Source organism: Parus major, chromosome Z (genome assembly GCF_001522545.3).
Source record: "Parus major isolate Abel chromosome Z, Parus_major1.1, whole genome shotgun sequence".
Classification (NCBI taxonomy): domain Eukaryota; kingdom Metazoa; phylum Chordata; class Aves; order Passeriformes; family Paridae; genus Parus; species Parus major.
Window position 1 is genome coordinate 45,457,652 of NC_031799.1, and position 21,174 is coordinate 45,478,825.

Sequence of the window (21,174 nt, forward strand, 5' to 3'; positions counted from 1 at the left end):
CGCGCTCATTTCCTGCGAGGGCGGGGCTTGCTGCCGGCGGATGCGAGCGGTCCGGCGCCGCCGCCGCGGTCCTGGCGTAGGGCAAGGTGAATGCGGGGAGGCCGCCGGAGCCTGGGCCCAGGCCGGGCCGGGCGCGCCGCAGACGTGCAGCGGCGGGAGCTCCGCGGGGGCGGGAGCTCCGCGGGGGCGGGAGCTCCGCGGGGGCGGGAGCTCCGCGGGGGCGGGAGCTCCGCGGGGGCGGGAGCTCCGCGGGGGCGGGAGCTCCGCGGGGGCGGGAGCTCCGCGGGGGCGGGAGCTCCGCGGGGGCGGGAGCTCCGCGGGGGCGGGAGCTCCGCGGGGGCGGGAGCTCCGCGGGGGCGGGAGCTCCGCGGGGGCGGGAGCTCCGCGGGGGCGGGAGCTCCGCGGGGGCGGGAGCTCCGCGGGGGCGGGAGCTCCGCGGGGGCGGGAGCTCCGCGGGGGCGGGAGCTCCGCGGGGGCCGGGGCGCGTCCCCGCGAAATGCGGGAATCTAGAGCCCCGGAGATGCGGGCGCGGTTTCCCGGGGAAAGCGGGGATCAAGAGCCCGCAGGGCAGTGTCGAGAAGAACAGGGAGGGCGGCGAGCCGCAGTAGTGGCTTTTGCCGGCGTCTGGGGGGTGCGGAAGGGAGGGGAGTACCAGGGCAGACCCTCCACTTGGGCATGGCCTGAAATGTCAGAGCGGTTTAGGCTGGGTATGAGAAAAAGGCACTTCAGCCAGAGGGTGGCTGGAACGGGCTCCCTAGAGAAGTGGTCACAGCGCCAGCCTGACAGGGTTGAGGAAGCATCTGGACAATGCTCTCGGCCACGTGGGTGTTTGGGGTGTCCTCTGCAGCAATAAGTGTTAGACTCGATGATCTTTGTGGGTCTCTTCCAATTCAGCATTGGAATCGTCATATCCTGTGATTCCTGGTGTACCAATACTCTGGAGAAACACAGGGGATGATCCTTCACTAGGAAGGGTGAAGATATCAGCCACATTCGTGGGGGAACGGTGGGGAGCATGTTTTGCCCTAACACATCTGCAGGGCAACGCACGCTTTTCCACACTCACTGAAGTGTCTGCGGTGTCTGAAGGATTTGGTTTGGTGCTTGGTCATCTGCACTGGGCTCTAGGAAGAGGCCCCAGGTGTGTTTGCACACAGGCGATGTAGAACGGACGGGTGGAGAAGGGTGGTGGGAACACACATACTGGTACAGGGTATGGGAAGAGTTCAGGGCAGAGTATCCTGCATGCCACACAGCAAAGCAAGTGTGAAGATGAAATTGCCCTCAATACATGGGCATGTACAGAGTGTAGAGACTGGGAATATGCCAGGGTCTTTGATTTTTTAACCCAGTGTTTCAGAGGTGTGAATGTAGAATACAGAATGTACAGGTGGTGTCATTTTTCAATGGTGATAGAGGGGTGTCTCATGCTCTGGGGACTGCTAACAGAAATATTATTTGCTTGGCTGCTGTTAGGTCTCGCTCAGAATCTCCCAGTTGTAAAAAGTCCTTGCATCTGTAATAATCTAAAAGGTTTAGGATGGGATATAGAAGTGCAGTAGATGAAAATTAACTATTTCAAGTAGTCATTAATGGAAGACTGTTCTATTTCTTCTCCTTTCTGCTAAAGATAGTCCCTGCAGAGTGGAAGAGGTAGACCTTGGAACAGGAGGATTCCCCAGCAGAGAGTTCCATGTAGCTCAATCTCAGCATATTATCAAACATCTAGAAACTAGGAGGCAAGTGTTGGTGATTAGTTATTTCAAGTAATTTTGGTTAACAGTTCTGAAAAGAGATGATTTGCCTGCAGAAGCTGATAATAAATTAAAAAACAGAGTCATAACAAAATTTTGTAGCTAGGGCATCACAGTTCTGCTTGAAGGAATTTGCTGTTAGTGGCTGAAAGGACTTGGCCATTACTTGTTGACAGTGAATACTGTGAAAATACAGAATTATTTTTGCATTTAGGCACAGAAAAGGTCAGGGTCAGGATAGAATAATGTCTGTTATTAAACTAACAACAATACATTATGTGTTTCTTTAGGAAACATCCAAGTTATCCTAGAAAACAATAAACCACTTTAATTAGTGGCAAATTTCCACATGCAGTTGATACTTACATGGCATTGTAACCTACGTTATGGTAGGGTAAATATTTTGGCTCTTCAGAGAAGCAGGTGTTTAAAATTGACAGCAATAGAAAACCTGTCTGCACCAAGGCCAGTGCATGGCTCACTTGGCAGCTTTTTGAAACTAGTGTGTTACAGAGTTTCAAGGCAGTATTGGGAATAATTCTGCTTTGAAATGTAATTTGAACAGAAGTTGAAGTGGACAAATACCAGGAATTGCTTTTGATTCTAGTCAATTCAGACAGATTTGAAGTGTCTCCACATCTACCTCTAAAATTATTTCAAGAGACCATTATTACAGCCAAATACCAACTGTAATTAAATGTGATCTTCTTGGCTGGAAAGATGTGTGGGCTAGTGATTCAGTTCAGTTGGATCTGTAGTTATGGTGAAAAACAAGCATTTATTTTTTCTCTTACAGACCTACCGTTTTAGATGGTATGTTCTGTGTCTTGGTGGAAGGTTTTTAGAATTTTAGACAATGCTTGAAGAAAAAAGGAGGACAGAAAACTATTATGCTTCTTAAAAGCCTGCTTTTCATAAATGAAAAGAATCTGCTTTGTCAGAGGGGTCATGATTCTCTTAGCTCAGACAGGTAACTTGGAGTTAACAGACTTCAGATAAGTTTGCTTTGTTACTACCTTATTTTGCAGTTTTTTACTTTGGCTTCTTGTTTTATATAATATAGAATATGTATGCAGCAGTGGCCAGCTTGAGTTTTGTGAGAGCCTTGCCTCTAGTTACATTAATATTGTTCATGCAGTTTCAAAGACAAGCTTGTAGGTGTGTCAGAAGTGGCATTCATATTGTGCTAATCAATGGTGAATCACATTGATCACCATTTTATTTGAATTAATGTCTGGTTTTACATAAATAGTGACAGGATGTCCTGCTCAGAACCACCTCCAAAGAGAGGTTGTTTTAGAAATGAGGAAAAGCAGTGGGCCTGTTAGATCTGAGTCTGGATAATGTCACTGCCAGTCATAGTTTTGTAGAGCCATAACAGATTGCAAGTGGACTAGAGACACCACTTTACCTTTGAGAGCTTGGGATAGATTCTTGATCACCCTAATTTTGCTATTACACCAAAGCATTGTTTTGTATTGTTTTGATGAAATCTATACTAATGTCTTTAAAATAGGGAAACCTTGAAATGTTGCTGATTTTTGTAAGTTTCATGAGAGTGTAAAGTCACTGTGGCCTTTCTTTTAGCACTTTACTGAAAAAATTTGAATGCAATCTAAAAGGAGCATAGAATTGCTCTTGTTAATATTATCATGTACTGTCTAATTGTAATATAATGTCAGTAGAGAGACTGATACTGCTTTGAGGTAAGGATAAGCAAGCCTTGTACATTAATCCAGAAAAAGTTCAGTCTGCACAGTGGAGCAAAAATCTGACATAACATTAGATTTATACCAAAAGGATGGTACTTATTTAAACTCTTGCTAACACCTGAGTAATTTCTGTTTGGGAGGACAGGAATTTTGGGTTATTTTGGGGTTTTTAATGCTGTATCCTTTTTTAATAGTTTCATTTAATTTAATACTGTATTATTGATTTTTTTTTTTTTAATGTACTTTGGCCTACCAAAGGGTATGTAAGGCTTTGGAAGTAAATGTTTGACTTGTTTTACCTCACCAAAATTTGTTTTCATGGAGGTACATAAACTGTCTCAATCAAAAACTTTCTCTTTTTGTTTACAGAGTCTGTCAGTGGATGCATCTCAGCAATTTGTTCCATTCTGTAATTGGGAATGAGATTTTCTACTTTCATTTACTAAAGCAGAATCATTTTTCTACTTGTACAGAAGTTTCCATCAGAGCAGGGAGAAGTCTTTTTACTGTTTAATTACAGTTGAACTTCACAGTACTTAAATATTGCTTATACAGAATTTTTATATCTTATTTGTAGAAATAGAATATTAAAATCGAGTTTTAACTAGAAAAAATATATATATTTTTGTGTTCTAAATTTTGGAAACAGAACTTATTTGTTCTGTTACATACTATGTGTCCATTATCAGTGGAGTAGTTACTGTGTTCCCACAGTTTGGGCTGCACTTGTGTATACTGTTTATGCAGTGCACATAAGTAAATTTGCCATAAGTAAATTGCTGTACTGTTATTAATGACACGCTTTTTTTTTTCTCTCTATTATGTCAGGAGGTGTACTTCAAGAATCTTTCAAAACAGAAACAAAAGGAAGTCATGGAGAAGAATGGAAACAACCACAAACTTCGTGTTTGTGTTGCTACTTGCAACCGTGCTGATTATTCAAAATTAGCTCCCATTATGTTTGGTATTAAGGCAGAACCACAGTTTTTTGAGCTTGATGTCGTAGTGCTTGGTTCCCACCTGATTGATGATTACGGGTAAGGTGAATTTTTTATCTACCAATATGTTTCTGAGGTGTTAGCAATGATAATGTGAACATCAGGTTAAAAGATGTCTTGGCATCATGAGTTTGACACAAACGAAGTTTGACTTTTTTTTCCAGAATTTTATTTTGCAGCTCCTTGTAAGAATGCATATTTCTGGGATTCTTTTGTGCCAGTCTTGGAATTCTAGAAGGTTTTGTGCAAATGTTGTAATTGAGACCCTAAAGAGGTTCACAGACTTTTTGAAGTGAGAAACTTCATTTTTCCCTGAAACCTGGTGATTGTCAAATGGAAATGTGCTACAGTTTTTTAATTTTCATGGAGAAAAGTGCCTTCTTAGTAATTTTAAATTGCAGCTCTTGGGCTTTACATTTATTGGAGAAAGTACTTATATATTGCATATCCCAGGAGAACACTGTTGTGCTTACTTCCAGTGTTGTGGAGGAAGGAAGTTGTGGTTGTATGTTTCTGACAGAATGAATAACAAAATGATAAATATATGGTTATCTCTGGTGTATGGGTAGGTGGGAGAGAACAGAATCCCTATCCATAACTCTCCATAAGTAAGTATTCAGATTGCCTGCCCAGGAGGATGAGAAGTCTTGGTCCAAATCCCTTCCCTTGGAATTACTTCCCTCATCCCAGGTGGATATTCTCCTGGTTGCTGGGGAAAGGTTAAAGGAGAAGTATGGACTTAAAGGAGAAGTATGGATAGCCTTTCTGGGACTTTGGTTGATTTTCCTCAGGCTGCATTTACCAGATTGGACCCAGGAAGTGAAATGGATATGAAAACTCATATTTGGAAGGCAAAAATCAGACTTTAGCTTAGGTCTGCAGTATATCAGCATTGTTGAAATTTTAGAAATGTATAAGCATTATCTTCCAGTAGAGATACTTTCTGGACTTTCCAGTGAGAAATTTCGCCATTTTATAAGCTAGGACAGGAGGAAGTTATATTATCTCGAAGTATTAAGACAGGATGTTCCACTGGTGACTGTTCTCTTTCTGCACATTATAGCACTCTGTTCCTTGTTTTGTATTGGGTGTTGTTTCCATCCAGTAACATAGCAAGGTGAATTCAACATCACAAAACTAACCTGATTCAAAACAAAACCAGACAAGAACAAAAAAAAAGGTTTAACTTCTCGACAGGTTAGTATGTTGAATTGTACCCTGTCTGATTGGAGAAATAAAGTAATCACATTTCATTTGCTAAAAAGGCAAAACATGGCCCTGATTTCTCTATATCACATAACCTTTTGCTGTCTGCAAGACTGGTGAAAGTAATACAAAATACTACTTTTCCAGTTCCAAGGTGGTTTTAACACTTGTCTCTGTATTGTGAATTATTTGTAATGCACAGAGCAAACAGTAGAGATTTTGATCTGGCAAATACTTTTGCTGTTAATTACTTTGAGGTAAGTATTCTAAAATCGAGGTACCCCTTGGGGTTTTTTCAGGGTCTAGCCCTGCACCCCTTAATCTGCATCCTAGGAAATTATTTGGTCCTCAGAACATGTATGTTCTAGTGATGTGAATGGGGTAATAAAAAGTAGAAGAAGTCAGATGACACTGATCCTGTAAAGTGTCTCTTATTGAAATGCTTGGAGGATTGTAAAAGTAACAAAACCACCAGAAATGCAGAGTCTTGTTTGTCCCTAGATTTGCACCTTTCAAAAGGCAAAGAATACAGAAACAATGAGCAGAAAGTTTACTGAGATAAATGTACATAATCAGGAAAATGGTAAGTCTGTGCAGAATATTTGTAGATGGAGTTGGAAATATAGTGAAGTTTATGCTATATAAATGCAAGCCCCTTTACTCCATAAAATGAAAAGGATTTACATTAAAAAAAAATGCAGAATCTGATATAATATATGCTACCTGCAAGATGTTTTCTTTAAACATACAGCTTTGCAACACATCGGTTGTATTTATACATTTGTCCACAGAAAAGTCAATAAACATACCCTTTCTGACAGGAAATCATGCCATGTCTACTCTCTGAAAGGCTCTGCAGACACATGAACAAGGAGTTTGATTTCTGAGGATTTCCAGAATATGTTCAGCACAGTTCCTCCTTAAAGGTGTCTAGAGAAACTGGATATTTGGAATATAGGAAGGATCTTCACATGGATGAGAATATTCTGTTAAATCTTAAAAGCTACCTTCCTCAGTGAAGAAGATGTGAAAAGCAGGTCTTTTTACAAACCCCAGTACAGCTGTTGTAATTCATGTTTATTTTGTGAAGCAATATTGCTGTAAAATCAAGTTGTATTTACTCTAATAACCTTTTCTCTCTGACCTTCAGTAATACCTATCGTATGATCGAACAAGATGACTTTGATATTCATACAAGATTGCACACCATTGTGAGAGGGGAGGATGAAGCAGCTATGGTGGAGTCAGTGGGCCTTGCATTAGTCAAGCTACCCGATGTCCTCAACCGCCTGAAGCCTGACATAATGATAGTTCACGGGGACAGATTCGATGCTTTGGCCCTGGCGACGTCTGCAGCCCTGATGAACATTCGCATTCTTCACATTGAAGGTGGGGAAGTCAGTGGGACCATCGATGACTCCATCAGACATGCCATAACCAAACTGGCCCATTACCACGTGTGCTGCACAAGGAGTGCAGAGCAGCACTTGATAGCCATGTGTGAAGACCACGACCGCATCCTTTTAGCAGGCTGTCCCTCATATGACAAGCTGCTCTCTGCCAAAAACAAGGACTACATGAGTATTATTAGCATGTGGCTAGGTAAGTGGGCCACTTTTTATGTTTTTCTCACATACCTGTCAACACTAGATGAACTCAGTAAGTAGGTTATCAGTCAAAAAGTAATATATTTTTTAATAGTACTTGAAATTTCTTCCTACATTTGCTTTCATTCTGTTTTCTGCCACGTACAGCTGAAAGGCTTCAAATGCATTTTAATAAACACTTCTGGACCTTCTGCTGAGTCAAAAATAACTCCTTAAATGGGTAATTTCTCTGAGCTGAGCAATTTAAAAGCAGAACAGTCTTACATGACCAGTTACTTTGGTGTATTAGAGTTTTGCTTAAATAGGGTCAAAGCTGTTCAGCCCTAATATAAAAAAATCAAACAGAATTTCTGTTATGAACCTTTTTTTGAGGAATGCACTGCAACAGGACAAAAGGCTTTTGGTGTTTCATACTCATTGACTTAAAAATAATTCCTGTAAACAGTGGGGTTTTATGTTTGCTTTTTGTCTTTGACATAGAAGTCTCCTGTTGTGAAGCAACCATATGTGGTTGGAAGCTGGAGTCTTTTTCGATCAGTACATTTCGCAGATAAATGTTTATCAAATATACTAAGACAAGTATGACTGACAATTTCAAAGCGCTGGAAATTAAGTCTTTGCTTGAGAATGGACAACTGACACAAAATCTGAGTGGCTTCAGGGATTATTCCAGATTATAGTGGTGTGAGAACGGTCTCTCAATCCTGGTGTAGTCTTGGAAAGCTTCAGAAGCAGGCTTGCAAGTTAACAGTTTGTTGACATTTAAGGTATTGGTCTCTAAAGTTATGAGACATGCTTAGAGAGGCAAATAACAAGCTGGGCTATCCTGTAACTCCCTTGTTTTTTATTCTAGCACTGATTCCTGTATGTTAGATATATTCCAGTCAGTGCCTTGACTTTTCAGGCTTTCACATCTGTAGTTCCAAAAGTATGTCCTTCCTTCCTCTTGCTATTCTATGCCAATAAAAAAACTTTTCTTGCCCTCCATTTGGACAGGTGAAGATGTCAAAACCAGAGATTATATAGTTGCTCTGCAACATCCTGTAACCACAGATATTAAACATTCCATAAAGATGTTTGAACTGACACTAGACGCACTCATCTCCTTCAACAAGAGAACACTTGTTCTGTTCCCTAATGTGGATGCAGGTGAGTAGAATACCTTCATGACAAAGTGACACATAACAGATTATCTTCAAAAAGAGTGCTTTTATCCCACGTCCTCCAGCCAGGTGGAAATAGCTGGATGGTGTCAGCCTCATGCGTGCATCTGCTGCAGCTCCATATTCACATTGCTGGAGGACATTTCAGCTTTTCAGTGTGGGCAGGAAAATGAGGAGAAACATGTGACATGTAGGAGTAGTATTAGTGTCTCTTAAATTAACTTAAAACTACAGGGATCGTTTTGCAGTAAATTCTTGTATCAAACTTTGGCAAATGTGCTGAGCTATGTGATTTACAGTGTAAGGATAAAAACAGAACAAAACTTTATTCAGAGCTAGCAACTCAGTGAATGGCTGGATCTACATTCTTAAAGTAGAACTTAAATAATTTCTTATACTTTGGTTTTCTGTAGGAAGCAAAGAGATGGTTCGTGTGATGAGGAAGAAGGGCATTGAACATCATCCCAATTTTCGGGCAGTAAAGCATGTGCCATTTGACCAGTTCATTCAGCTAGTTGCTCATGCTGGTTGCATGATTGGTAACAGCAGTTGTGGTGTCAGAGAGGTGGGAGCATTTGGTACACCTGTCATCAACTTGGGGACACGTCAGACAGGAAGAGAAACAGGTACATGTTTGCTTAACTCTTCAGTATTTTGTAATTCAGGGTATTGCATCAGAGGTCTCACCGTTGCTTTAGTGGAAGCAAGGGGAGGACCATAACTGATGAAGAGTGATGTCAATTTGATGGGCATCTTTCCCTCACAGAAGAAATAAAAACTTTTTTTTTTTTTTTCATTTCTAAAGCAGCTCACACTCTAATGCAATTTGAGGATCTGATCTGTCCTAATATGTTAATTTTTGTTGTCTAGGTGAAAATGTTCTTCATGTTCGTGATGCTGATACACAGGATAAGATTCTTCATGCTCTACAGCTGCAGTTTGGGAAGCAATATCCATGGTGAGTACATTCATCTTAATTCATTGGAGGAGATGTTAAAGCAGCAGAGTAAAAGGCATTTAGTCCTAAGGTTTTTCATCATATTTTATTGGAGCGCTTTTAATGCACTAATCTGAGGTTACAAATGACTTTTCATTTCAGAGCCATGTGATATCTGGTATGCAATAGTATTTATAGAGCAAAATGTTACTAGCAATGTTTCAATACAAGTAGTCATTTAACATCCAACAGAAAGTCAAGAGGCCAAAATTGATGTTAACATAGATCTGTGTGATTAAGAGAGCTTGTTCTTTGGGAACAGGAGGGCATCCTGTCTGTACTCTGACTTGTGCCTGAAGGACACTTTCTCATGTGGTTACAAATAACACTGAGAGCCAAAAAATGGGCAGGATCACGAAGACTACAAAGCCGTGGTGAAGCACATGAAAAACATCACTGCCCAAGTCACTTCCTTATGTATCCTACCAGTCAGAGAAACTGGGAATAGCCAGATTGTGCAGATCAGTGTCTGGGTTTGTGGCTTTTGCTATTGAGAAGGTTTTGGCTTTTATAACAGTGGATTATGTTTTTATGATTTTTAACCTGTTGTGGGGGAAGGGGATCCCCCTGGCTAAAAGCATCACTTCCTCTGACTTCAGGACCAGTGCATCCCTATGATCCAGAAATCAGGCAAAGAGGGCTGGACACCTAAATAGATGAGATTCTAGTAAAACTCAAACAGAAGAAAGAAATTTATGGGATGTGAAAAAAGGGACAGAGGACTAATGGAACACTGTCACAGTATGCAGGGATGTGCGAAGGAAGACCAAAGCCCACTCGGAATTCAGTCTGGCTAGAGTTGTCAAGGACAACAAAAGGACTTCTGCAAGTTCAGCAGCAGGAGCAACAGGAAGAATAGGGTAGATGTGTGGCTGTTGCTGGAACATATGGGTGTCCTGGTGATGAAAGACACAGAGAAGGTAGATTTATGAATGCCTTCTCTGTTCCAGTCTTTACTGCTGAGAACAGCCCTCAGGAATCCCACACATCAGAGGTAACAGAAAAAGGCTGGAGAATGGAAGACTTGTTTGTAGAGGGATGGGTTAGAGATCAGCTACGCAGATTAAAAACCCATAAATCTACAGGCCTGATGGGACGCACACATGTGCTGAGGGAGCTGGCAGATGTTGCTAAGCTAGTCTCCATTATCTTAGAAAAATCACAGAGTGGGGGAGATCCCTAATAAATGGAGGAAAGCCAATGATACTCCCATCTTCAAAAAGGGTTACAGAGAAGGTCTGGCAGGAGATGTGGTTGGGGGGGCCATTTGGGATACAGTGATCATGAAATAATAGAATTCTCAATAATTGGTGAAACAAGGAGGGCCACCAACAAAACTTCTAGACTGGACTTCTGGAGGGCAGACTTTTGCCTATTCAAGAATCTGATTCAGAAAGATCCTTGGGAAGCAGCCCTTAAAAACAAAGGGGTCCAGGAAGAATGGATGTACTTCAAGAAAGTAATTTTGAAGGCACAGGAGCAGGCTGTCCCTGTGTCCCAAAAGATGAGCCATTGGTCTTGATTGAAAAAGAACTTGTGAAGGAACTAAGGGAGAAAAAGAGGATGTATCATCTTTGGAAAGAGGGGCAGGTAACTCAGGAAATGTTTAAGGATGTGGCTAGGTCACGTAGGAAAAAGCCTAGGGAGGCAAGAGCCCAATAAAAATTCAGTCTGGCCACTTCTGTAAAGAATAATAAAAAAATATTTTTATAAATACATTACTGACAAAAGGAGGGGCAAGGATAATATCCATTCATTATTGGATGGGAGAGGGAATTTAGTAACTAAAGTTGAGGAAAAGGCAGAGATACTTAATACCTTTGCCTCAATTTTCATCAGTAAGACAGTCCTCAGGACAACTGTCCTGGGCTGGTAGATGGTGTCAGGGAGCAGAATGGTCCCCCTGTTATTGAGGAGGAGGCAGTCAGAGAACTGCTGAGCCACTGGAATGGTCATAAATCCATGGGACCAGATGGGATCCATCCCAGGGTGATGAGGGAGCTGGCAGATGAGCTTGTGAAGCAACTCCCCACCATTTACCAGCAGTCCTGGCTCACTGGGGAGCTCCCAGACGACTGGAGGTTGGCCAGTGTGACACCCATCCACAAGAAGAGCAGGAAGGAAGATCCAGAGCACTAGGGGCCTGTCAGCCTGGCAAGATTATGGAACAGGTCATCTTGAGTGTGGACACATGGCACCTACAGGATGCCCCGGGGATCAGACCCAGCCAGCTTGGACTTAGGAGAGGCAGGTCCTGCCTGACCAACCTGATCTCCTTTCCTGAGCAGCTGACCCACCTGGTGGATGCAGGAAAGGCTGTGGATCTTGTCTGCCTGACCTTCAGCAAAGCTTTTGACACTGTCTCCCACAGCACACTCCTGGAAAAGCTGGCAGCCCAGGCTTGGGCAGGAGCACTCTTTGCTGGCTGGCCAGGCCCAGAGAGTGGTGGTGAACGGTGCTGCATCCAGCTGGGGACTGGGCACCAGTGGAGTCCCCTGGGGAACTGTACTGGGACCAATCCTGTTTAATATCTTCACTGATGATCTGGACAAGGGGATCAAGTCCACCATCAGTAAATTTGCAGATGACACCAAGCTGGGAGCAAATATTGATCTGTTATAGGGTAGGAGGGCCCTGGATAGCCTGGATTGAAGGGCCAATTCCAGCAAGATTTAACAATTCCAGGTGCTGGGTCCTGCCCTTGAGTCACAAAAACCTCCTGCAGTGCCATAGGCTGGGGACAGAGTGGCCTGACAGTGCCCAGGCAGGAAGGGACCTGGGGGTACAGGTGACAGCCAGCTGAGCATGAGCCAGCAGTGTGCCCTGGTGGCCAAGAAGACCACTGGCATCCTGGCCTGGATCAGGAGTGGTGTGGCCAGCAGGAGCAGGGAGGTCATTCTCCCCCTGTGCTGGGCACTGATGAGGCCACACCGGGAGTGCTGTGTCCAGTTCTGGGTCACTCAGTTTGGGAAGGACGTTGAGAGGCTTGAGCAACAACGTTGAGAGGAGGGCAACAAGGCTGGTAAATGGTCTGGGACACAGGTCCTGTGAGGAGCAGCTGAGGGTGCTCGGGTTGTTTAGCCTGGAAAAGAGGAGGCTTGGGGTGACCTAATCACTCTGCACAATCTTTGAAAGGAGGCTGTAGCCAGGTACATGGGGGTTGGCCTCTTCTCCCAGCAGGCAGTGACAAGATGAGAGGAGAGTGCCTCAAGCTACACCAGGGGAAGTTTAGGCCAGATACTAGAAAAAATTCTTCACAGAAAGAGTGGTTTGGCACTGGAATGGACTACCCAGGGAGGTGGTTGAGTTCCTGTCCCCAGAGGTGTTTGAAAAAAGACTTGATGAGGTACTCAGTGACGTAGTTTAGCTGATAATGTTAGGTCACAGGTTGGACTTGATCATGTCAAAGGTCTTTTCCAGCCTATTTTATTCTGTGATCCTGTTATTTGGGGTCTGGAGCATCTCTCTTATGACGACAGAGAGAAAATGTGGAAGCCAGCCCTGTCTAGAGAAGACAACAGAACTGGGAGGGGGTATCTCTTCAAAACATAAAAATACCTCCAGGCATGTGCCCAGACAATGGTGCCAGACTCTTCTCAGTGGTGCCCAGTAAGAGGACAAGGAGTAATGGCTGTAAACCAAAACACAAGTAACATCAACATGAAAAAGAGCTTTACATACAGGGTGGCAGACCACAGGCACAGACTGTCCAGGTGTGTTGTGGGTCTCCCTCCTTGGAGACATTAAAATCCTACCCTGCACGAGTTCCTGTGTCACCTGCTCAGTGTGACCCTGCCTTGAGCAGGGCTGGGTTTGGCCTAGATGATCTCCAGAGGTCAGTTCAAACTCAAGCTGTTCTGTGCTTCTATGACACGATACTGGATAGCTGATTTGACCTCATGATACATAGAGAGCCCTGAGTGCAAGCTTCCAGAGAAGCTGCAGAATTCTGGCAAGGTGCTTTTCCTTATTCCTCAGCCCTAATGAGTATTGACCCTCATTTCTCCAACACATAAGTTCATATAAATATTGATAGATACTTGTTCAGCTAAGGACAAGGATAAAAAGAGTGTTTCTTAAGAATCTAAACAGAGCAATAAAACTGAATTCTTTAATACCAAGTATCTGATGCCATGTATGATATTTTAGAAACAGACATGTTGAAAACTGACATGAATGTAGTTTATTATTACACAGTTGGCATCAGTATCATAAGTACATCTTATTTCATTTGTAGCACATAAACAGTCCATATTTTTATTTCTGATTTATGCTGTGGGTCTCTTCATTAAACTTAATTTTTACAGGGGTTTTGGCACCATTTTTTTTCAGTTTCCTACATTCCAGTTTCATATTCCAAAATGGAGCTAGTGCCAGACTTGAAAGATCTGTGTGTGTTCTGTAAACCATTGTCTCAATGTACCATATTTCATGACAAACTTTCATAGTGTGAGCTGCAGTATTGGCAGAGTGGCCAGATCATAATATTGCAATGACACTGTTAAACTTTTCTGTCATACAAAGAACTTAATAGACTGCAGTGTTATTTCAAATTTCATTAATTCTTTTTTGTATTATAGCTCAAAAATATATGGAGATGGTAATGCTGTTCCAAGGATTTTGAAGTTCCTTAAATCTATTGACCTCAAAGAACCATTGCAAAAGAAATTCTGTTTTCCTCCTGTCAAAGATAATATCTCTCAAGATATTGACCATATTCTAGAGACACAGAGTGCACTGGCAGTGGATCTAGGAGGAACAAATCTCCGAGTAGCAATTGTCAGTATGAAGGTAAATATTCTGTTGTGCTTCTAAATATCCTGAAAACTTCATTTGGCTTTGTGGATATGGGCTTGTGTTGCAAAAGAGCTCCAAAACAAAGCAGTCTGTTGACTTTTGTTGAGGAATAAAGATTTATCCCCTTCTTTGCTGCCTCTCATACAGTCAGGATACAGCTTGCCTACTGGTTTGCTCTTCTAAGACTGATATTAAACTAGCAATGCCCCTTTGCTGGTGCAAGGTTGTAGCTGCCTCTTTGTGCAGGTTGACTACGGACTTTGAAGAACAGAACAACTTCCGCATGTGTTGGTTCTCGTAAAAGGTGACTCAGTTCACCCTGCAAATTTTTGTGTGTAAAGCAAAACATGGAAGGCTTCAATAGCAGGCTTTTTGCTTCTCCACTGCCTTACACTGCCATGTAACAGACACACAAGACCATTCTGAGCAACAACCAGCATGTAGAAAATCAATTTACTGAGCTCTGCAGCATTTCAAAGATGTGAATAAAACTCATGATGATAAGTCTTCGGCTTTTATTTTCAACAGTATTGGACAATTACATTTACACTCCATATTTGCAGATAACTAGATCAGTTCAATAAGTAGTTGCCCAGAGGGCAAAATAAGGTGCAGAAGCATGAAAGGTTATGTAAAGTGACCTGATACAGTCCAGAATTTTTCCATTCATTTAGAAGGTGTCTAACAGATCGTCAAGGTCTTATAGACAGCTTTTAAAAGTGTAATATTTTTAGAAGCAAAATTGACACAACATTTTTTCCTGTGAGTCAACACAGCCTGAAAAAAAATAATTTAAAAAAATTCTGCCTACTTTACAGAGCTCAAAGTGACATTTATGAAAATTGAAATACTAGCAAATCAGAGTGAAAATAATCAGACTTTCATAACAAAATTTACACAAGAGATGTAAGCATTTAACAGCCAGTGGCAGAATATGAGATTTCATTTTATTTTCACAAAAAAAGATGATTTCAAAAATTCCTTTTTGGAAGCTGTTATGTCTTCTGATAATGTTTGCTGCAGCCTTGTCTTCTAAAACAAGTTCTCTTATGTGCCGTCCAGACTAAAAGTGAAGAAGAAACTAAGCGTCCAAAACTCTATTGCTCTTGTGATGCTGAGATGATGGGACCTGATGTTCAAATCCATTGTCAGTTTGGAATTTTTCCAAGTTCTTTGGTATCAATGACTCGGCCATATTTTTTATAGACTGTCTTTGTTACTCCTCTTTGGTTAGTTACATTACACAGAGGATTTAACAGGGAGAATAACACTCTTAGGCAGAATACCTTCAGCAGTCTCTTGACTTAATCCTGTGATATAAACAATTGATTAAGGTCAAATCCTTAGTACCCATACATTCCAAGCATGTGTCATGAATACTTTCATTACCACTGCGTGACTAGGGTTAAAAATAATCTTCATGGCCCTTCCCCATCCTTTCCAAAGTATTTACAAGGGCATGTGTGACAGGACAAGGGGGAATGCCTTCAGCCTGAAAGAGGGTGAGACTAGATTAGATATTGGGAAGAAATTCTTTATTGTGAGGGTGCGGAGGCACTGGAACAGGTTGTCCAGAGGAGTTTGGGATGCCGCATCCCTGGAAACGTTCAAGGCTAGGTTGGATGGCACTCTGAGGAATCTGGTTTGGTTCAGTGTTCCTTCCCATGGTAGGAGATTGGAACTGGATGATCTTTGAGGTGGTCCCTTTGAACCAAACTATTCTATGATGTATCACACTTGATGGTACTCCAGAGATATTGCGACTCAGAAGTGTAATTTCTTAGAAGACAATTTTCTGAAAATATGTGTGTAATTTTGCCTTGAAATTTCTAGCATTTCTCTTTGTCTGGTTCTGCTTTTTTTGGTGAAATGGCATTGTCTGTGACACCAAAGAAACCTTTTATGCAGTCAGATTAGAAATAATTTATTTTTAAAGCACTGTGGTTTTTCTGTCCTTTTTAGCAGTTGTTGCTTTCCTTTTTTTAAGACTTCAGTGTTGAGCTTAAGTGCATTGCTCTGTCATGGTTTATGCCTAACAAAAGTTGTAGCAGCTCTGGTGATACTTCCTCACACAAGCTACAAGTTCCTTAAAATGTGTATTTAATTTCAGATGGGAAGTTGATTACAGAAGCAGAATGTAATGCCTAATCTTAAAAACTTGTCCCCTTGAGCTATCAAGAACCTTGCCTGCAGGCCCAAGATCTAAAGCATAGCATCTGTATTTTTTTAAAGAGATAAGTTATGGCTCTCTGTTTACAAATTGACCTGTTTTTAATTTCTAGGGTGAAATAGTTAAGAAGTACACCCAGCTCAACCCTAAAACCTATGAAGACAGACTAGCATTAATTCTAAAGATGTGTGTAGAGGCTGCATCAGAGGCAGTAAACGTAAACTGCAGAATTTTGGGCGTAGGTAAGTTAACAAATACTTTTTACATCTATGTTCTTCAACATGAAATTAAATAGCTACTCATTAACTTAAAACACCTTTCTAAAATGGATCTTATGTACTTTAAGTTCTTACATTTTCTTAACAAACGTTTTTAGATGTTTAAACGGAAAATGAGAAGCAGATTACAAAGACTGAAGTTTCTCCAGTTTGTAACAACCATTAAACAATCTGTTAAGTCACAGTAAACTATATCTAAAATGTGTTTCTGTAGCACTCTGGATTTTGAAGCTCTCTGCTGTCTTGGCCTTGTGAATCAGATAGATGTTCAGAATTTCTCAAAACAGCTCTTGAAACAGCTGCAGCTGAGTGATGTTTTCTCTGCTGTCTGCAAACTTTTCTTTAGGGCTAGGGTCAGCTGTGCAGCAGAATTTTCAGATACACCAAGGCAGATTAAAAAGACTAGGATGTTAGGAGTGAATTTGTAGCTAACAGAGACAAAAGCAGCCCTTCTGCTATCTTCTAGTTCACGTGCAGTACAGTTCTGTGTTAAACGGTGCCTATATCAGACAGGACTTCTTCGGTTTAATGGTGACTAGGAGATTTGGGTAGGAGATACATAATAGTTATTTATGAAGATGTTGAGTAATGTCTCCTGGATTTTTAAGAAGGACAGAATCTCTATTTTAGCTTGAAATGTTCTCAAAGAAAAGTAGCTTGTTCCAGATGAAAACTTGCCTGAATCACACACTACAATGAAAAGTTAATTTGAACATGTATTCTTTGAAAACAATGTGAAGTGCACAAAGCCATAAGGAGAAATATTAGCCCTTCAAATCAGATCTTTCTTACAACTTTAATGTTCAATTCAGCTATTTGTTTTAGAGCTTTTATGGCTGCTTTCCATTACAGTGTTTACCCTGGAACCATGTGTATATGTGACTCAATTATATAAGCTTTGTACAATAAAATGGTCTAAAAACTTTGTTGTCTAGAGCTGAATACCTCCATAAGAGACCTTCCTTTCAGTGGTCCTGAGACACTCCATCAACTCTGGAAGCCTCTCCAGCTAGGGAAAACTGGGTTGGCTGATAGAGCCTATTACTGACCTACTCTGTTCAGGAGACAAATTTCTGAACACAGTTTTGTTCTTTCCCAAAACCAGTGTGTTTTTAAGTAAAAATCACTAATAATTACTTTTAGTCATTATAAATCCTGAGAGTTACAGCAGACTCACAGACACTTAACAGTGTTCTAGGGTTTGAATAATTTATTTTTGCTGTTCCGTCTTTTGTACATCACCAACAAGAAACAAAGCTATTAAGCAATTTGCTGCAATCTTGCCTGAAATAGGAATATTAACTCTCTCACTAACATTAACCACTACCCATCTAGTTAGTCTTAAGATACTTTGTGCATAGTGATTAGAGGCATGGCATTCTATGAACTATCTTCTTTACTTAGAGTGTGATTGAGCATTGAAACACACTGCCTGGAGAGGTTGTGGAGTCATCTTCTCTGGAGATATTCAAACTCTATGGACAGAATCCTGTGCCACTTGCTGTAGGTGAACCCGCTTTAGCAGAGAGGTTGGACTAGATGATCTCCAGAGGTCCCTTTTAACCTGAACCATTCCATGATTTTGGGATCTTTACATGTCAAATGTTGAACTGGCAGTAATAATTAAAATTTTTTTACTTTTGTGCTCTGCTTCAAAGCCTAGTATTAGGGGAAAAAATATTGTCATTAGAAAAATAGATTTTTACTTAAAGTCTGTTACACAGACTTAGTTTTCATTTTTCTCTGTATTTTTGTGACAGGTATATCCACAGGTGGACGGGTAAACCCTCGAGAAGGAATTGTGCTTCACTCTACAAAACTGATTCAGGAGTGGAGCTCTGTGGATCTCAGAACTCCTATATCTGATGCTTTGCACCTGCCAGTCTGGGTGGACAATGATGGAAATTGTGCTGCTCTAGCAGAGAGGAAATTTGGTCACGGAAAAGGAATAGAAAATTTTGTAACACTGATTACTGGTACAGGTGGGTATGTCATAGTTCCATGAAGTCCAAAGTCCAGCACCATCACTTAGAGGTTCAGATGTTCTATAGGCATAAAGATTAGCACTATGCCTGGAAAACAAAAAATTATTTTGCTACACTATTTGTTTGGTTTAGGGTGCTTTTTAATTTATTCAGACAAGTAAAACCACTTCCACAATTTAAACTTCTTGATGAAAGAAGTTCTTCTGGTACTGCTCCACAGGCAAGTAAGGAAAATTTGAGCAACTTCAACTGGAATAATTTTGCATTTTTTCAGCTTTATAGCTTAATTCTCTTTCAACTTTAGAAACACAAGTCAGATCAGAATATGTATCTAGAAGATAAGCAGCTGAATATAACAAAGTATGCTTAAATCTCAAATGCAAACGTGGGGTAACTTCTCTCATTTGTGAAGTATATAGTCCATTATATGGTGGCAATAAGAACTAGCTGATGAATCTACACACAGTTTGGGAAGGGGCAGCAGAGGCATCCACATTTATGTGTCCTGGCCCTTTAACACAGAGGTTTAGCTGTCTAAATACAGCATTAGAACTTCTCCTCTGAAGTATAAAATGTTAGGGCCACTTGGGTAGTTTTATTCATAAAGAGCATGACTCACAAGCTTAAAAGATCTGTCAGAGTTCAGTACTATCCATAGGCTTTAAAAAAAAAATAAAAGCATTATACACCATTTTGATCCATATATTAATAGGAAGGAGGGAGCTGTGAGCTTGTGTATTAGGTGTGTCAAATATACAAGAGTTCTTTAACAGTTAGTAATTCTTGGTTTCTAGTGTAGATGAGCACTGATGCAAATTATTTTATCTTGTCTATATCAGAATAGGCAAATATCAGTGTCTTGCAGAACCAGGGCCTTTAAAAACTGTTGGGTAGCAGGGGGTGTTTGTCTTCTTTTGTAACAATAGAAGTCTTTATATCTTTGCAGGAATTGGAGGTGGAATCGTTCATCAACACGAACTGATCCATGGCAGTTCTTTCTGTGCTGCTGAGCTTGGTCACATTGTCGTATCCTTAGATGGCCCAGAGTGCCTGTGTGGCAGCCAAGGATGTATAGAAGCGTATGCCTCAGGAATAGCGTTACAGAGAGAAGCTAAGAAACTGCATGATGGTACCTATTTACTCTGGTTTTGCAAACACAGTTACTAAACTGCAGTATAGGAAGAAATTTTCAAAGATATTAAGAAAAAATAAATCTGCCTTCTTTTTCTGGGAGGAGACAAGAATAGGTGTACAGGCAGCCGGCATAGTACAGATCTTTTTCAGTGGCAAGGAACATTTGGAACCACTGGTCTCAGAATTCCCAGAAGCACACAGCAGAGCCTGTCTCTTCTTTTTAAGCTTGATGTAAACTAATCTGACATGCATTCTGTGATGTTTGGTTTCACAGTGATTGTCTTTCAGCAAAAGCTTCTTGGTCTTAAGTTTGAGAATATTTATATTTTACTTACCTTTGGGTCTGACAAGACTAGAGAATTACCATACTCTAACTGTTTGAGTTTGATTTCCTGCTTCTGCAAGTAGTTTCCTGAGTAATATAGATTGATTACCTACAAATTGTTCAGGATTCAGTATACAAGTAAAAGAAATTAAAATATTTTAATTGCCTAATTTTTCACCCTCTGACTTGCCACATTATCATGTCTTGCTCTTGGCTTTCTCTCCTTTTCAGATGATCTGCTTTTAGTAGAAGGAATGTCAATGAAGGAGGAGGAGATTGTTAGTGCTGCACACCTTATTCAAGCAGCTAAACTTGGGAATAGAAAAGCAGAGAGCATTCTCAGAACAGGTGAGAACATAGCCCAGAGGGTGAAACACTTCCATGATTTTATTTTAGGGGGTACAGAAATGGTAGTGCACTGTAACACTACAAACAGCCTGTACACATTGAGGCCCTCTCAATATTGAAATTACTAATGGTAATGAGATTTTAAATATAAATGCTGGAGAAAATGTCAGCAGAAGCGTTAAAAGTATCTGTCCCAAAAAAAAAAAAAAGAAAATATTAAAAGGTTCTGCAAAGATCAATTTAAAAAAATAAGTAAAGTCTCAATATTATCATATTGGAAAATTCTGGGACACTTCACTGTAGGCAAGTGAATGGCTGGTCTGAGGTAGCAAAGGCAATTTATTTTATGTGTTACTTTACATGGCGTATTTCACTGGTTTACTAATTCTAAGCATAGTCCTCCCTCATGCATAGTGGTTAAGACTAAGATGGTAGAGTGATGCTTTCCTATTTTCTCTTTGCTTACAAGCATGCTTAATGCCTTGTTTTGTCTTTTCACATCCATAATGTTGAATAATGCATTATTTTACAAAAAGAAAATTGCCTTTTCTTTTTGACTTTGGAAAGAAAAGTTAACAGCAGACACATACTACCTGGTAACATAAAACTGTGGAACAAAACACTTTGCTGACTTTCCAGTGTTGCTGCTAACAGAACTGTCTCAACTACTGATGACAGAACTGCTCTGAGTATTCTACTC

At 40.9% G+C, this 21,174-nt stretch overlaps 1 protein-coding gene across 5 annotated transcripts in view; it reads left to right on the forward strand.

The window, feature by feature from the left end:
- Window positions 1–21,174, forward strand: part of GNE (glucosamine (UDP-N-acetyl)-2-epimerase/N-acetylmannosamine kinase) — a 38,761-nt gene that overhangs the window by 15,525 nt on the left and 2,062 nt on the right. The window contains exons 1-12 of one of the 5 annotated variants that reach the window (XM_015652966.1): window positions 20–86; window positions 1,631–1,739; window positions 4,295–4,503; window positions 6,821–7,272; window positions 8,274–8,426; window positions 8,854–9,066; window positions 9,311–9,398; window positions 14,018–14,228; window positions 16,517–16,646; window positions 18,443–18,664; window positions 19,614–19,796; window positions 20,358–20,474. In XM_015652966.1, the coding sequence (XP_015508452.1) occupies window positions 4,340–4,503; window positions 6,821–7,272; window positions 8,274–8,426; window positions 8,854–9,066; window positions 9,311–9,398; window positions 14,018–14,228; window positions 16,517–16,646; window positions 18,443–18,664; window positions 19,614–19,796; window positions 20,358–20,474 (1,933 nt within the window). In that variant the 5' untranslated portion in view covers window positions 20–86; window positions 1,631–1,739; window positions 4,295–4,339. Of the gene's footprint in view, window positions 1–19; window positions 87–647; window positions 1,142–1,630; window positions 1,740–4,294; window positions 4,504–6,820; window positions 7,273–8,273; window positions 8,427–8,853; window positions 9,067–9,310; window positions 9,399–14,017; window positions 14,229–16,516; window positions 16,647–18,442; window positions 18,665–19,613; window positions 19,797–20,357; window positions 20,475–21,174 lie in introns of those variants that run through there. The other 4 variants (XM_015652967.3, XM_015652968.1, XM_033511396.1 and 1 more) reach the window with 4 other exon arrangements.